Source organism: Haliotis asinina, chromosome 4, assembly GCF_037392515.1.
Source record: "Haliotis asinina isolate JCU_RB_2024 chromosome 4, JCU_Hal_asi_v2, whole genome shotgun sequence".
Taxonomy (NCBI): domain Eukaryota; kingdom Metazoa; phylum Mollusca; class Gastropoda; order Lepetellida; family Haliotidae; genus Haliotis; species Haliotis asinina.
Genome location: NC_090283.1, coordinates 37034879 through 37051637, shown reverse-complemented (window position 1 = coordinate 37051637; position 16759 = coordinate 37034879). Strand labels below are relative to the sequence as shown.

General features: G+C 40.1%; 2 protein-coding genes across 4 annotated transcripts in view; one reads left to right on the top strand and one right to left on the bottom strand.

Moving 5' to 3' along the window:
* Positions 1-11198, top strand: part of LOC137281524 (uncharacterized) — a 31927-nt gene extending 20729 nt beyond the window's left edge. For both annotated transcript variants that reach the window (XM_067812803.1, XM_067812802.1), the window contains exons 3-4: positions 2078-2281; positions 7387-11198. In XM_067812803.1, coding sequence (XP_067668904.1) covers positions 2078-2281; positions 7387-7613 — 431 coding nt within the window. In that variant the 3' untranslated portion in view covers positions 7614-11198. The remainder of the gene's footprint in view (positions 1-2077; positions 2282-7386) is intronic.
* A 4983-nt stretch (positions 11199-16181) lies between these two features.
* LOC137281533 (large ribosomal subunit protein eL33-like) overlaps positions 16182-16759 on the bottom strand; it is a 37464-nt gene continuing 36886 nt past the window's right edge. For both annotated transcript variants that reach the window (XM_067812818.1, XM_067812819.1), the window contains exon 5: positions 16182-16244. In XM_067812818.1, the coding sequence (XP_067668919.1) occupies positions 16221-16244 (24 nt within the window). In that variant the 3' untranslated portion in view covers positions 16182-16220. The remainder of the gene's footprint in view (positions 16245-16759) is intronic.

The following is a 16759-nucleotide window of genomic DNA, read 5'->3' as shown; positions in this document are numbered from 1 at the left end:
CACTACGTCTTGACTCTTCGACACGGAACATCGTCATTGAAAGAATGCACGCTGGATATGTTGCCAAGTGTCTGGATGTTAGTCTGAGCAAGATATCACGGCTTGCAGCTTGCTACTAAACAGGTAGAACAAATGACCGTCCCCGTACAGGCAGACCTCGAATTACCACTGCAGCCCATGATCGGTACATCCGGTTACGATATTAACGTGATTGTTCTGCCACGAATGAGAGCACAGGAGCCAGGGTGCCTGGATTTCGGAGGATATCGGTTCAAATTGTATGGAACAGGTTGAAAGAGATTGGTCTGAGAGCCAAGAAAATCTGACATCGGGTCGTGCTGCGTAGTCACGATCGTGCTCAACGTAAGGCATTACCTTCAAAACTGGTTTGAAAATCCATGCACTAAAGTCTATTTGTGGAAGAGTTATACATGTTTGAAAATACAACATTTTCGCATCCGATTTCTGGTCTGGTTTCTATGGTATATTTACCTAAATACTGTTGTAAAGAACTTCTTGTTCAAATGTTTATTGAATTGTTGACAAGCGGTAAGAACAGACTTTCTATCTTTCTTAAAAACGTGTTTGTACTTCGATGGAAACAAAAAAATCTCTGTGAGTAACAATTGTAATAAGATCTACAATCTCAGTGTGGCGCATATCCATGTATTTACCTTACTTTTTACACATGTATCGCTCGGAGAGATATATTGTTACACCTAGTCCTCCAGTATCGCACTGAGGGATAGATTGGTTGCACTTGGGGTTGGTGGTGCTGTGTCTCTCCAGTGGATGCCGAGTGCATGAACAACACAAGTCTGTCTCGGGTCCACAACTCTTTATTCTTACAAACAGGTGTAGACACGTCTCTACAGCTTCGATTTCTCTGCTCTGCCCTCTCGGCCCTATTGTCTGGGCCGGTATATTTACCCTGGGTTGGTGAGTCTTGGCCTTTGTTCTAGCCGTTCTTAGCTCCTGGTCAGTGATGGATTATCAGTAATTATCTTAATTTGGCCACTAATTATTAATTAGACAGAATGTGCACTGCAGATGGTGTCTTGACGTGATTGCTTTTGTTCATTCCGGGGTGGCTATTGCCTGTAAGGACTTGGTCCTTCTATCTGTGTTATTTTGGGCGGACAGCACGTGCATATTCAGTTGGGGGAGCGGAGCCGCCTGTAAGTATGACGGGTATTACCAAGGGACAAAGGTATGCCACTGACCAGTGCTAATATCAATTACCCAACCCGCTTAGAGAGTGTGGGCCAGCTGGGCTCCTCTCCTCGGGAGTTCGGCAAGTAAATTGGCTCAATGCATGGGAGACCAACTGGGTTCTTGATAATGTGCCTTCGATACATGTTGTGCTGTTTGTCTTGCGGCCCTACATGAATTATCTGCCCTTGTCATTACAAAGTTGTCTCCCTTTCAGGGTACTTGATTCCTAGAAATAGAACTCGTTTCCGGCGGCACCCGATCTGAGGTGTATTCAACAGAACGATTAATCGCGACTACTCGCGAATATCCGCTGCTGAAAGACAACGAAGTCTCGAGTACCCGCGAGTACAAGCGTGACCACTTGAGAGCATTCACGCCAAGAGATTTAACATGACGTCCAGTGTTGATAGGTGATATTTCAATTATTAATGGCCTCTCTTGGAAGAACCTTTCTTTCAATATTGTTATTCATTTCAGTGGGGCATTTACAAAAGTATATAAGTGTGCTTTGATAACAAAATAATGTTGACATGATAGACTAGTGTAACAAGTAGGTAGAACAGCCTCTGGGAAGTACCTGTCTCTAAGCTCCATGTCACGACAGAAACGGTGATGGACTGCTGTGAGTTCTCCCTGGGTTATCGGGAGGAAAGTACTGACGAGGACAGCTACGGTTCAGCAGCCGTTCGCGTGTACTGTTGAACGCGCCTCTGATTCGAGTACCCAGTACCTGGCCCAACTCTAATGCAGGACCAGTTTACAGACGTGAATGGATTTCAGCATCCTTACACTGTGACCAATAAGCGCAAAAGCGCAATTGTATCGTGATGAGAATCTGATCAAGTTTGTTCTGTGGTTTCAGGTGGTTGTGGTGTCATCTACTGCTGCAGCCGAATACGACGCTACTTCCAGAGAGAGAAACGTCGTAAGCGTCGGGAAATGTTGGCAGTTCAGAATGGTGGATACGATGAGCAAGATGTATCTCCCCCTCAGAATCAACCCTTCACTAGTGCTCCTCCTCCAAACCCGGCATCCTTAAAACCAACTGCTCCATATTACAACCAAGGTCAGTATTTATATTTTAGAAGGACTGTGTCAGCCACATACAGGCAACAGGCGGTACTGTGCTCATCAATGACCGATGGTGTATTAACAAATGCGAGGAAGTGAAAAACAAAGCTAGAAGCAAATGTGTACTATAGCAGATAAAGAGCAACATACACACATTCGAAATCCGAATACCACAGATGTATACCTAAACTTCGTACACATACTGATACCATGGACAGTAGTTACTGCAGTCAGTAATTGGTATACAAGTTGATATACATGATCAAACCGATCTGTCTTCCATATTCTCTAGACTGTTGTTTTTTTGGGCGTTTGAATCAAACATGTTGCAAGTGTGTTTCAGCACTCTTGCTTTTCGCTGTTTTTGACAACGCTTTTAATTTTCACAGAATAATTATTAACTTAACTTAACATAACAATAACCTTCGAGAATGGAACCACATGATACTGACGGATTCAGAACAAATAACAGCTTGGAGGGTTAGCGTGGGAGGTGAAAGAAGATTGTTGGAAAGGCCCACCCCAACGTTTTCTATATGATAAAATTCTTGTTGGAGGAGGCACAAATTAATAATGCTGCAGTACAGTGCCGACCATACAAAAAATATCAAAACCTCCAGAGAGAACTGTCCACCCTGGAAGATAGACTTACGGATGGCATTATTGATATGTTGTATTACTTAGAGAGAGTATCTCAAGGAATGAAACTTGCTTAAAATAATATATGTGAAATCTATATTGTGATGTTGACTCTACGGTGATGTTGATACAGTAATTAAGTAACAGTCAGAACTGAATTGTACATATCGTAGAATATATATTTGTTGGTAATAAGTGGTGCAATATTTGATACATGGATATTTCATATGATAAGTTTTATCTTGTGATTAATGGTGAACGGACAAACCCCCTTTGGGCAAAAGCCTCATAGTGTTAAAGGGATCTATTCAGTAGGCAATGTCAAGACTGTAGACTCTGTTGTAATCAGTGATTTGGAGATGGCCACCTTAATGGCAGTTAGGTCTGTATTTGGGAATGATGTGAGGACCCAAGGTTGTTTCTATCATATTACCCAGAGCAACCGGCGGAAAATACAAGAATTGTGACTTGTCACACTTTACAAAGACAACCATGGCAAACATACTGTACGATTAGGGTAAGATGCGACAAGGTTGTAATAAGTAAATATGATGTGTCAAGTATCGGTTTCGGGTTTGATCTGACAAGAAGTACTACTCAGAAAATGTGTGTTCAAATGTTGATTTTTTATATTAAGATATAAATAAATCTTGCTAAACCTAATTTGTTTTCGTATATGTTATGCTTTTATCTGAGATGTCAGGGGCCTTTGTCCAATGGGACTTTTGTCCAAGGGGCTTCTGTCTTGTGGGAATCTTGTCAGGTAATCAGATTAATAGTGGTAACGACAAATACTAGTCAATTATATCATGAAATGTCAAATATCACTTTAGACCTGTTTCATTTTTTTCCACTTCAATTTTTCTTATCCACCTTGTGCCTGTAGAAACATGAGTTGGCCTTTGTTCGACTTGCAGGTAATGCCCCCAAAGCTCACTCCAGTGTTTTCAGAATTCAACTTTGTGGGAATTAACCGGCTGGGGAAGGGCTAAGGCTATATAGTGTGTGTATAGTGTACTGCACATGCTTAAACCATGTCGTAAACCAGCTTTGTTAACTCGCTGTGAGATATTGTGTAAGACAGACTTAGAAGTATAACAAATTAAAGTGACAGACTGTGACATGAAATCTTGATTATTCAGGAACATGACTTCAATTAATATACATCACACTATTGATACACAAACCTGTTACAGCAACAATGGTATATTAGTGGGGGTTCTGGACCGCAGAGGTACACCGGGTTAGATGATTTAAAACAAGCCAGTTCAGCTCCCAACAACCTTAATACTTTTTCGTTTTGCTTTTGCAGAGACGCATTTTGTTTGCATTGTGTTTTCTGATTTATGTTTATACAACAACCAGTCTGAAGCCATTGCGGTAGAGAGTTTTAGTTGTTTTTCCCCTACAAGACAATAGCAATTTCGGACAGTGAAAGTACAAACGTTTTTGAAATATGTATTTGTTGTTTGGGTATTCCAATTGGAGATATGCGGGTACATAGGTATAGTACAAACATGCCAGTAACCTAACTATCGCACGAAACCTACGCCGAGATTCGATTGGGTTGATTCTCCCTTCGTGAGTCAAAGATGAAGTACCACATATTGTAGGCCTAATACACACGAATCTGAGGTGGTATAGACCGAAAGTCACCATGGATGACAATTTTCAACAGGGCAGAGGTCTTCTTAGATCCTAGTGGAGATGTGTCCCCACATCTTCCTTCTCGACGAAGAGAAACAAATCCTAGAGCAATCAGGAGACACCTTCTACAAGCAGTAGCAGATTCCTCAGCACTTTCTCAAACTCTGTTTGCTGTGCTTTCGTCCCTTTGTAGAAGACTTCAAAATAGTTGATTTTGTCTACATGTACCACCCAACCAATTTTGACTCGTAGCAGGCAAACTCTGACTCGCTCTCAATGAGTGACTGCTCCCTGACACTCAAGGACAGACACAACCACCAGTACACTGACTGCCTCACTACCTCGTTCGAACTCCCCAATCTCTTCAAACCCAACAACTTGATGTGCAAGTGTGGCCCCATCGACCACTGCATCAACAGCAAGAAATACATTCCATTACAAAGCAATGGACTACACACCCCAGGATCAGCTCACACTCAAGTTTCCGGGAAACAAAAATCAAAATCCCTGACTGCATCGAGAATATATAGTACTTGTATGACAACGGCTGTGCTTTCTGGAGCATTCGGTACATATTCCTCCTCGACAAATTGGTGGACAATTGTCCGTGCAAGAAGAAAGAGTCTTGTATAAACCGACAGCCTATCAGGGAAAGCAGAGCCAAAGGGACAGAACCACTTACGGCGGACTCCAGGATATGAAAGTGACAGCCCTTCCATGCAGTGAACACCGAAAAGCCGTCGATGTTCCAAAAGGAATCTCCTCATGCAATAGTTTGCTGTAGTCAAAGGGAAAACCTGACTGTTGCTGCTTCTCAGTTCACCGAGTGGTGGACAAACGTTTCCAGTATACGGCTGCAAGATATGACCATTTTTGAGTAGACTCAGCAAAATCTACCAAGTGCCCACATTGAAAAGGTTATGCGATCGAGAAGTCAAGATACTGCTGCCAGAGACCAATCTTGTCCACTGAAACAGGTTTGGAGAATAAGGCCTGAGAAGGGTAGGAGGTTCTTGGCATTTCCCTGTTGGATACAATATGCATTGCTGCACTATACTTCCAACTGTGTTCATATATTTATATTTGTTTTCTTCTCCATATATTGGGGGACCGGGTTTGACCGTAGACACTGGTTTGGGCATTTTTGTTGTCTTCTCATCGGCCTGTCTATAGACGGATCTGGATATCAAAACGGGTTTCTACTAGTTCCTAATTGACATTTTCTGCATCCTTCTGGAGATTGTTGTCGTTGTCATTCAGCCTAGACGAAATACGTCAAAGTCATTGTTTGCTCCAAACGAGCCGATAACTTTGTAGCAGTTTGCTACACACCAGCTGAAACCATCTTCACGTTTTGCTCTGTACGAGCCTTGATCTCCCCCAGACGAAGTCCTGGATGGTCAGCATTGGAGGCGTGGCTCGCTAGTGGGTAAGATGGTTGACGGTTCTGCGGCAGGCAATACGTCTTTTTTCCTGGGAATTTCTGGGAGAGGATTGGTTGTTGTAGGATTCTGGGGGAAAAATCCGGAAATGTAAATTCAGAAAAAAAAATCAAACAAAAAGCGTCTCTGCAAAAGAAAATAAATCGATAAATCAATATAAAAATGTGGTTGTTGGGAGCTGAATTGGCTTCTAATCTGGTGTACCTATGCGGTCCAGAACCCCCACCACTGTACTGCTGCAACAAAACCTGAAAACGTCGCGAACAACATGGTTAGAATTAGACTTAAGTGAGACCAGAGAATGAATCGGCTGGTCAAGCTAATGACATGGAAATGCGTCTGATCGACCTATGTTGGCTTTGGTCATATCTTAACTGCAAGGTCTATTAAGACATTTATCTGGCTTTTAGAGTAGAAGATCTCTGATAGTATGATTTTTTGTCCTACGTTTTTCAGTTGTATTTTCAGGTAGAATTACTCTTTAAAGGTGACTCTCCATGTTGGCATGTCGTGTTTTATGAATTATTCTAGATATTCAAGGGGAAACCTGACATTAACACTACTGATAATAACCGTTTAATGGCTTGTCATAACCATACACACAGCAATTGCATGTAGATGGTTTGAACATTCTCTTGGTAGTGGACGTTGGTTGTAAAGTAAAAACCATGAAATATAACAATCACATTCAGTGAGTCACGTGTTCGCCTTTGCGATCGAACACGCATTAAAATACAAGTACATATATCGCTGGACATGAAAACGTGTCAACATTATTTTTGCACATAAAAGGTGATATGCCGGACTTACAAATCAGCTACGTTCCATGGGTAGGTTTAAAGGTAGACAATCCCTTGCAGCGAACCCTGGGGTACAGTCATCAGATCACAGGACAATCTGAGGACCATTGTGTGACAGACGGGCATCAAAGCAAATCGCCAAAGGTCTCACAGTAACATCACACAAAAAGGCATACAGACCAGGTTACGTCATCTCAACGAACAACAGATTTGCGTAACCATTTCTAGCAGATAAGAAATGAGGTACAGACGCCATTACGAATCTCCTGCATTTCAACATTACAACGCCGGCGCCCTATAGTGCAGTTGTTACATTCATGGGGTCATGGAACACCACGCAGAAATAAAATATATCAAAGCCGCAATCCACCTTTCATTGTCTGTATTGGTTCCAGGACGATAGCAGTATCTTACATAAGACGAACGTGCAAACACTATTTCGAATGTGGGGTTCAATCGAGCAGGTGTATTTTTTTCTGGTTGAGTTTGTGAATTATTGTTCACAGGAAACTTCGCCTCTTTTTATGAATATACAAACTTTACTTACCACATCATATAAACTCACTTTGCAGGACAACAATGGAAGGCTGAAGATTGCCTGGCGCTTGAGGTATCAGAGATTGACAATCAGCTGAAGCAAGCATTCGCTATGATTGATGACGTCACCAAAGACATCAAGAACAAACGCACGTTTGAGAACCGGTCGAAACCGGATATCGCTCGTCAAGCGGGCGAAAATGATGCAGAGATTAGAAAGAAAAGAAGGTACAAGTACAAGCATTTCACCAGTGCTAATTAAACATCAGTGGATAACTGTCCCAATCGTCGGGAATGGGCACTTAAAGAATATTTTACAAATTTGGTGGCTCATATTAAATATGTATAAAGGCACCTTAAAACCCACTTATGTTTTTTCAACCGTCAAATCCGCACCTGTTCTTATCAATATTTTATGTTGTTGACCACAGGAAAAACGTTCAGATATTGTTGCGTCTTTAAATGTGTGCAGAGACACTTGTTTAGCTTCACCTTTACAATGTTGTATCATGAAAGTATAGAAATACGAGGGCTGAATGATTGGTTCCGAAATTCACATAAAAAATAGTTGCATAATCTTTTGTTGAAACTTGAGACATTTTGGTAAGTCAGTGTAGGGAGGCTAGGTCTTGCATCTGAGGCCTTTGGAAAATGATAGACTTGAGGAATGTGCTGTGATCAAATACTCTAAATTAGGCTCTACACTGAAATCCCCAACTCAGGTTTTTGGAACACCACAGAAAGATGCTGTGGGCATCAGAGTAATTGTGATAGGATATACAGCCCCATCCTGAACGTGAGTCACGTCAGCAGCACCAGGCGAAGATTGACAAATGAATGAGAGTAAGGCTATTACTTCACTAAACACTTATCACGGAAGAGACATCCCATTTTCTAAGAAAACATGGAAATGAAGAATGTTCATTAAGTTCAAAAGCATCTAACATCTAACTGCTGACGGCATAAATCCACTTTGAGCACAAGCTTTCGACATTACACAGGTCCCAGGAAATCTTGGACCCATAGGGCATTATCATAGTTGCCATATTGCAAAGGCCAGACAGTATACACGGCACTATCATCCTTCACTTTAGGGCCATTGGTGTGAAAATGATGGTTTAGGGGGCGATAAGAAAAGGCAATGACTCTTTCGCCATGACTTGCAACCTTGAACAATAAAGTTAAAGCAGTCTTGGACAGATATTGACACAGATGAAGACACGTTGATCAGAACAGGTGTGCCTATCAATCGACCACCACTGCCTATTTATGACCTTTTACAATATCATAGTTGTTATATTGACTGCTCGTGAACCAGTGGGTTTTATGTGCAACGATGAATACTATTTATGCATCACTTTCACGGCTTACATATTTCATATTACGCTTGTGCCTAATTGTTGACAATTAAGATGCATCTGTCCTTTATTGTACCATAGCACATCGCTTTTGAATCTGTATTTCTTGTTTTACTATCATAAACACTGCATCTCGTGCAAAATTTCAGCGAGGCAGTTTGCAAAAGTACGACGGTAACTATGTTGTTTGTGAATTTATTGGTTTTTGCTTATAATATTATTTATTCATCAGTTAATATCTACTTTAGTTACTCAGTATAAACCGTTTCGATAACTCATTTTTCATAGTTCCATCTAGATAGGTATTCGTAAGTGCCTTAAGCCTGTATGTCCTTAAAATGTGTAAATACTGACAAAATGCTCAACTCTTGCATTTGACTAGCATAACCTTTCTACGTTCCACTGTTTGACCTGTAACAAACGTTGTACAACAAGTTCCTTATATGTACTTTCGTCAGGTTAGGGAAATATGCATTCTGCTTTCCCAACGTAAACAAGGGATATTTAAAGGTCACATGCACCCAAAAAATCATACATAATTAAAACACATTTATCACTTATTCATGACATATAATATACATTGCTGCTTTTAAAAAACAAAACAAAATTATAAGCGTACAATCGCGATTCAAATGTGCAGTATTTTGTACATGGGCTTACTTCCCCCGAAACGAAGCCTTCGGGAGACCGAACCCAGTCATAGCGGGTGGATATGCACTCAAGTGTAACGACGGCTTCCGGTTGGCTGTTTCATTTGCTGATATGCCGAGGGTTCACTGTGTGTACAGAAAGATGATCTGTTTGATGGGCATTTTAGAAGTATAGCCAGTCACAAGAAAGTAAGATTCTTTATGGATAACAACTTCTTTTTGTGTACTTGATGTGTCGTTTCAGTATGGATTCATATACTGTTGTCAAACAAAATCAGATACACTAAAAGAAGTCGTTATCCATGAAGAATGTATATAGAGATGCTGGATTTGGAAAATATATGTTCTCTGAATTTACACTCGATCCAATAAAAAATCATGTCAGTAGAGGTGGTAAACTACTGCGTGGCTGGAATCTGTCATTTGTCCAAGTACAAAGCTGGACTTGAAACTGACAAGAGTTTGCACCAGTTTCCGTCAGTTCTAGTCACCCGAAAAAAATGAATGTAGTTTGTTTGCAACCCAGACATAAAAACATGTCATGTGTATCACACGTGCCTAACTACCTAATGTGGCAGACACGGGGCTCGGGTGCACGAGTCATAAATCAACATATATTCATTATGTCGTATTGTCTGATAGGTGTTAAGTTCAAATTGCACGTGGTCCATTATTGAAGCTGTGTATTGCATGTTGTCTTTAGCAGACAGGCAGGCAGACATATAGGTGTCAATAAACCAGACACAGAGTTTTCTCTGTGACAGAGACTGCTTACCACAATCAACAAGTTTTTTTACGCAACGAGTAGATTATTTACTTGTTTGTGTACACAACCAAGATTAGACTACTGCTCACGACCTCAGACTCTGGGCATGCATACTGTTTCAAGCTCCGCGAAACTATTCACTGCGCATGCGTTATGGACGCAGCACAGCTGTTGAAACCAGTTTGAACTCCGATTTCGCGGGCTTTTTTCCATCACTTTTTTTACAACTTCATAGGTTGAATTGGCATTTTTTATGATTTGTTTCGGTAAGTGCATACTGAAAGGTACCAGAATCTGCAAAGTTGTGTTTTACGTTGCATGTGACCTTTAAGTATTTATTAAATGGTGTTTTCAAATAATTTGGAAACAAATTAATAGCATATGTCAGACTAAAGTTCTGTTCCATTTGTATTGATTGATGTTTTGAGACAGCGCCACGTGTTAACACATTGTCCACACGTCTTTATATGTTTTCACCCCTGCAGCTCCCTCATCAACGTTTTGATTTCATGTTGTGTGTGAATATAGAGAAATATATCAACATATATCACATTAATTCTGTATCAAATGTTTATTGATGTTTGGTTTGGTGCCGGTTAGTGTCACAATGGTTTTCTACTTGAACAAATGTATACAAAGACATCTATAGTCGGATTATATAATACAATAATATACTATATTCATTAGATACCAGGATCTCAACGACTTAGACTTAATCTGTCATGTAACTAACTGTTTTAAGCTCATACCAATAAGAAAAGTGTGTTTAAACAAACGTTCCCAGATCGATGTCTAATCTAGAACAATAATACAATGTCATTATAATAGCTGAGTGCATGAGCATTGTATTGTAGATTTTATCTATAATTTATCAGTTTTTCGATATTGATCGCTGAGTAACCTTAGCAGATAAATACAGTCCTTTAATGTTTGTATCAAAGCACAATGTGATATTTCTAGTACCTTTGCTGCTGACGAATGTAATATTATAGAGATACTTCTGTATTATTGGAGGATATTGCACCAATTGTTGTTCTTTTTTAACGTTGCTGTTGAATAAAAGTGTATACAGAGGCTAATACTTTGGTTTTGATGATATATGTCTTGAAACACTTCATGAGTGTTTCATACACAATATTTTATCTGACAACACTTCAACTATCAAGTAAATGTAAAACGATGTGGTTTGTCTGAACAGCAGTGACCATTTGGTTTGGGTACAAATGACTCGTACTCGGCTCTCATGAGTCCCAATGCTACGGACACAGATAGAAGCATGAGTGCAAGATTGGGCACCATGACCAAAGCTTTGGTAATTAAAACAACGTAGTGGGTTTGGAATATAGACATCCACACCGATGTTAAAGTACCCAGCCTCGCTTGATTTCGGAAGAGTGGAGAGGGCGAAGGCTAACTGGTAAGTATTTGATTTGATAATTGTGTTGTGCTGTTTTCTGGTGAAGCGCTTCAAGGAGGTAACGTCTTAATTTGTTAAAGAAGCAGAATTTTGTCATGTCAGACAGACATTTAGCTCTATCCTGAACAATTCCTCAACATGAATTCTGTGATTTGTGCACCGAACAACAGATGGTTGTCTTCGGGTACATCCAACAAGAAATGAACCAATGCAAAACCGAGATAAATTCTTCACCTCTCTGAAGACACACTTTGAATGTCCATGGGTGAACAAAACGGTTGATTTTGAATGGATTTCCATCAGTAGAAACTAGAACAAGAAACTTTGGCCAAGATTAGCAACATCTGGACAAAGATTCTACATGACGAAGTTCATTTGCTTTCAAAGAACCAGAGTTGTGGTTCCGAGATATGGCATGCAAAAAGTATTAAACACTCTTGATCACAACCAGCCATCGTGTGTCAACATGGATGAGGTTGGAGAGACAACCATCTACAACACCAGGGCTACAAAGGTGTTATACTCCAGCAAATACAATGTGAAGAGCCATATTTGCCTACCAAAGTGCACTGCCAGGCTGGTTCGGCCCATAACGTGTAATTGGAGACATACGGGATTCAGAGGTTGACTTTACCAGATTGGCCCATGAGCCGCCGTCTTCTGGCATAGGACTCTAAGCAATATAACATCATGAATAATTGGAAAATAATGTGCATACTAGTTATCAAAGTCATCAATACCCATTAAGTTGAAAGTGCAAAAATAGTTCTATGCACAGGGCATGGTGTAACCAGCCGATTGATAGAACCGGGCCAGTTCCACCTCCCTCATCCACGAAGACCTTCGACGTTGACTCTAGCAGCCATGATGTCGACTCCATTTCAAACGCACTTTTCTGTGACGTGTGTTAGTGGTGGGCGAACTGCAGGTCACCTACAGCCCTTAAACGTCAATGAATGGTGCTCCTGGATAACCTTACATTGTTAACATCGATGTTCCGTATAAAGATCTGCTGTGAAAAGGAATCTACTACGTAACATAGTGATAATCATGTGCCTATCATCTGGGACTGTGGAGCGACATGGTCGACGTGCATTTTCCACGGATCCGTGGCTTGAAATCTCTTCCACAATCGACCATAGCACTCCGACTCGCATTAAAAGTGGACAGCAACTTGCCGTCAAGTTTGACCAGGTTCCAAAAGGCCTATAGTATGACCCTTTCCAGAAACTGTCCAGGAAATTTCATTTTGCACTGTGATTTTTCACAGGGACCTGAACAGTGAACGACAGCGAAAAAGCGCCAGTGCACGTGCATTGTCCTCCGCTTTCTACGGATAGAGCGACTTGTACGTGCAAATCATAGACATTAAGTGGCAGGTGGATTTCCATATTGACAATTTGAACAAAACTGTGCCATTTGGTAATGTACTGGACTTCTTTCAACGGCCCGTTGTTTTTTCATACTGTTAAGAAGTTTAAAAACATTCAGTTCGACATATTGCAAACACAAAGATTTTACAACTTTTAAGAAATAGTGTTAGAAGAAGATTGATCCTTTATTAAAGACGCCGTGTTTATAGAAAACGTTCCACACAAAACTTAGTTGTATTTCTCTTCATTAACGAGTTGATGACTTTTCAGAATTTAAATGGTTCCTTTACTGAGGTATTATTTTGATATCCATCTCTTAACACTATTTCATACTCTTGTTCACGACAAAAGGAAACTTGATACCTGACAAAGTATTGGCAGGCACTTCACAGAACCTAATTAAGACTTACTTAATATTACATGATGTACTGACGTGCCATTTACAGAACGGGTGAAATTTGAAATTCACATGGCCATACCTTGGGCATGGATACATGCAAACACACGTCTTTGACGACGTTCTTGGTGATTCTTTGCCATTCCTCACTTAGCGTTTGAATCAGTTGTAACTGTCGACGTGTTTGTGGAGGTGGTTGTCGTTGTCTGATACGGCGATCGAGGTGGTCCCAGAGATGTTCAACAGCTGACATATCAGGAGACCTTGGAACCAGATTAGAACGTTGACGTTGCAGCGATTGAGAAAGTCAAGTACAAGTCTAGGAGCACGGGGCATGGCGTTGTCATGCTGGAAGAGAGTCCCTCACTGATGAACAGGGACAGGGAGAAGTTACCGGCGTCAAAACGTGGTCGATGTAGCGTTGACCAGTCAGTGTCTTGTCAAACACAACTAGTGTTGTCCAGTCTCCAATAATGACTCCCCCGATCATCACACTCCTTCCACCCAAACGCTCTGTCTCCTGAATGCAACAAGTTCGCCCACTCTCTGGTAAACCGTGTCCTGCCATTTTGAAACAGAGAAAACGGAGTTACGGAGGTGGAGATTACAGATGTAGCAGTCTCCCTGCGCTGCTGTGATATGGGGTCTCGATGAAGTGGACCAGTTTCTCGTTTGAACAGTCTGTTGGAAGCACTAAATGAGGTTAGATATAGCCGTGGTAGAGCAACCTGTTGGCAGGTGGGCGTGTGTATATGAAACGTTTTGTAAAATGAACACTACTAAAAATATCCTTACCAGTTTTTACATTGAAATATATTTCCCTTGTGGTGGAAAAATCAATAGAGTCAAGCAGGACATGATTGACCGATTCTTTCATCGGTCAGGAATACAAAATGGAGGATCTTCGCCTTTAAACAGGAATCCATGATTATATCTAGTGTGTCCAATGTGACATCGTCACATAATAACCCAAGTAGGTGTACGAAATATGTTTTATTTCGTGTAATTTATTCATACCAACTAGGGTATCCCACTTCTCCTGCATCACATACATAATAGACGCATGTTCTGATGCCAAATTTGCAATCAGAGTATGGAATCAGAATTGGTGTCACAGATTTGTTGTTTGGCCATTGTGCTACCAGAAATTCCAACATGGCTGGGTAACCAACAGAGGACGATGTCGCATTGTCCAGTAGCAAGATCATTATATAATTCAATAATTTCTATTAACAGTGGATGTTTGCAAGGAAGACTGTTCATAGACTAAAGGCATGAAACAGAGTCTGACTGATTTGTAAATAACAAAAGGCATCACTTTGACTTCTACCTCATACATTTGCCAGGTTTTGCTGAAAGATACTAAGTTTTCGAGTTGTGCTCTGGAAATGAAGCCCTTCAACCCCTTTTCAGTCTGAAATCATTTCCATAGAAACCCAGAAAAATAAAAATGACAAAACTCTGTGATAGCAAAATGCACCACTTTGAGATCTGCCTCACACACGCGACAAGTATTGCAGAAAGATATTGAGACGTCTTCAAGTTGTGCTGCAGAAACGAAACACCTCTCCCTTTTGAGATCAAGTCCAAAACATTTCCAAGGAAATCGAGAAAGTAATAAATCACAGAAACCTGTAAATAGCAAAAGGCACCAATTTAGGTTCTTATTGATATATCTAACAAGTTCTGATGAAAAATATTTAACAGTTTTTGAGTTAAACCCCAGCAACGAACCCCGCCCCTCACATTAAACTAAGACAAAAACGTTCCATGGAAAACAAAAAAAAAATTGTCGTAAAAATGTGTAAATAGCAAACGCACAACCATGGGTTTTGATATTATATCCACTAATTTTTATCTAACAACATTGAATGTGTCTTTGAATTATGCTCTGGAAACAAAATGATTACGGACGGACGAGGCGTTGACAATATAGATGAATTCGAGAAAAGTAATAGTATTAATAGATTTCCATAGCTTGAAGAAATCAAACAGATTAAGCCTGTGCTAACATCTGAGATAAAACAGGATGTTTTGGTAAAGAATTTAAAAATCAAACAAGACACACCTGTGAGGTGAGATTTGACAAATTCCACTGACCTATGGAGTACTGAGGGATAAACCCATTTATGCACATTATCCAAGTTTTGGAAGCAATGCTCAAAAAACACCCCAAAAACATTTCTCTCCTATTGCCTAAGATAGAAACTTGCGGTATAGATGTGAATGAAGCGGAGTCAATTGTTTTGTTGTTGAACCAATCACATTGCTTGTAGAGTTTTGGCTATTTATGCATAGCCACTTACAGTGGCGAGGTAGCTCACCTGCCAATTGGCGAAGTGGCAAGTTTGTTGATTTTTTTCAATGGTCCTTATTTTAAGTATGTAAGTTTATTAGAATGTGTTCACAAATTTCATTGCTAAAAAAAAATAAATAAAATGAAAATGGTTTGAATTTTCCCCTCATTCTCCATTTTCCACTAAAGTACTGTCTTAACATTGGAGTGCAAGTGACCTTTAAGTAGGTAATACATTAGGCTTAGTGTGAGATCAACCTCTAACATTTCAAAATTGACTGAACTTATAAGCTTTTGTGGAATACAATCAAACTGGCTTTTACATGCAACTATGTGTATTTCCAAATTGAAAGCTGAACATTTCATGAGCATTCCTGACCACATAAAATGTTTTCTAAAGATCATAGTTGACGAATGTATCCCTATGGAATCTGCTGTTCTTCATAAAAAATGTCAGCTTGTGCTGACCTTGTAGTCTTGAAGATGACCATGACACAAGCACCAGATTACCTCAGAATCATTAAGAAAATATAAAAATGATGCTTCACACTGAGGGAAAAAATGACAACCTGCTTTATGTTTGACGTTTTTAATGCCTTCATTTACATGTTCTCATATTCTGGAAGGGTACAGCATCTGAAACAAATAAAGTGAACATTTGAAAAAGACAACAGCTTGACGTTAACAATCCATCCATACACACCCACAATCATCCTCTGAGATAGCTCCCCGGATCAATGAATTACTTCATTCACAACTAGATCACAATTGATAAACTTAGAATTCAGGAACTAACAGTAACACTGGATGATACAAAATCATGACAAATATATTGTAGGGCATTAAACATTTATTTGACACACACAAAAATAATTCAAAGATTGAGTGTGAATGCACACAAGAACCTTCAGTGAAAGACTATTTATCTGGTGAGCTTTAAGGCTACTAGTATTACCCTGAAAGGAACTCCTCTTGCACCAATACAGATCTCTTGTACAACAGAAATCAAGGACGAGCGACACAAGTATCAGATGATAACTTAACAAAGTGACATACAGGCATACAACATACAGACATAAAAGCTTAAGGACCATCTAAAAGATGAACGCATAAACGAATAAATGCATTTTCATCTCATGGTTTTAGAATGC